This window comes from Salvia hispanica, chromosome 6, assembly GCF_023119035.1.
Source record: "Salvia hispanica cultivar TCC Black 2014 chromosome 6, UniMelb_Shisp_WGS_1.0, whole genome shotgun sequence".
Taxonomy (NCBI): domain Eukaryota; kingdom Viridiplantae; phylum Streptophyta; class Magnoliopsida; order Lamiales; family Lamiaceae; genus Salvia; species Salvia hispanica.
In genome coordinates, this window is record NC_062970.1 from 25,660,685 (window position 1) to 25,662,082 (window position 1,398).

Genomic DNA, 1,398 nt, shown 5'->3' on the forward strand with positions numbered 1-1,398 from the left:
CAGTCGCCATGGCGGCATGCTGATGTCTAAGCACTGTTGACATGGAGGCCAACATATAACACTTAGCCATCTCATTCGCCTTATGCCACCGTTTATGCGCATCTCGCACTGCCTGCGCGGCATTAGCCGCCGGCACTGGAGGCCGTGGAGTAGTGAGCACAAACTTGTACTCATCAGCCGTGAGAACGATGTCCAAATTTTGTTTCCATTCTATGTAATTTTGGCCCTCGAGTTTGTTTTCTTTAAGAATTGCAGAAAGAGGATTGAGTGACATTTTGACGATTTAGTTTGCACTGCAAAACAGAATATTTACTATTTGTCATAAACTTATGTAATGAAATTGAAGAGATTAACCATAAAACTTTTCAAATTCTCACAACTGTAAAATTAAAATTTTGTACCCTCAAGCAGAGGTCAATACGCATTAAAATTTTAACATTTTTACTGGTCACAACACCGACGAATAGTCCAGAGACCGCAGCACGGCATGGCCGCCAAATGTTGCCTAAGCACGACCATCAGATTTAGCATTACAGAATCTCGTTTCTACAACACACTCCCATAACAATGTTCATGAGTTGATAACAAGACCAAGCTATCTCGTAAATTCTGTTTGGACTTCTGAAACTTGTAATTTCTTAAGATTATTGTCCCCACAGCATGGGTGGCGATAACAAATTAAAGGCTTAATTAAATTCTGTTGGCATTTAATTTTGCTGGATAATTAAGTCTTTTGTAATCTTTTAAACATCTTATTAAAGGATAATATTTTAATTACTAAAGTTTAATCCATATTCATGTCTTCTATAAGATTTATCTAAAATAATTAATTATTTATATCTTGGACTAACATGAATAAATAAACTTAAATTAATTCTTTATTAAGATTGGGAAGAGAATAATATTATATTATTTAATGAAATCCTACATATATATCCTTATAAGGATTCTAGATATATAATAATATTTGGGAAACTATTAAATTATTCTTCTCCATATCATCTAGGAATAAAAAAAAATTATTTCCATAGATATAGTCAATAATCTAAATATTACTAAAATCTATGGAAATCTTCCCAAAATATTTTATTTCCATTAAATAATAATATTTTAATGATATCTTTTAATTTAGGAATCAAATAATCATTAAAATAATCTTTCATCGTTATCTCGTGATCGAGGTTCGCACGATCAACGACGGCGAAGATATGCCGGGGTACGCGTGCCGGAATGGCGATTTCACAGTCCAGCCACCGCCGGCAGCTCGCGCGATGGCGCGGCTGCTTCCATTCTCCCACTCTGGCGCTTAAGCGCCGAGAATTCCCTCCGTCGAACTTCGCCCATCGCGCGGCGACTGCCGCGCTGCTCCGGACGATCATCCATCTCCGGTGACGAGCT

General features: G+C 37.1%; 1 protein-coding gene across 1 annotated transcript in view; it reads left to right on the top strand.

Moving 5' to 3' along the window:
* The window catches only part of LOC125195014 (protein FAR1-RELATED SEQUENCE 5-like), a 4,484-nt gene extending 4,454 nt beyond the window's left edge, over nucleotides 1–30 (top strand). The window contains exon 5 of the mRNA XM_048093221.1: nucleotides 4–30. Coding sequence (XP_047949178.1) covers nucleotides 4–30 — 27 coding nt within the window. The remainder of the gene's footprint in view (nucleotides 1–3) is intronic.
* The last annotated feature ends 1,368 nt before the right edge of the window (nucleotides 31–1,398 follow it).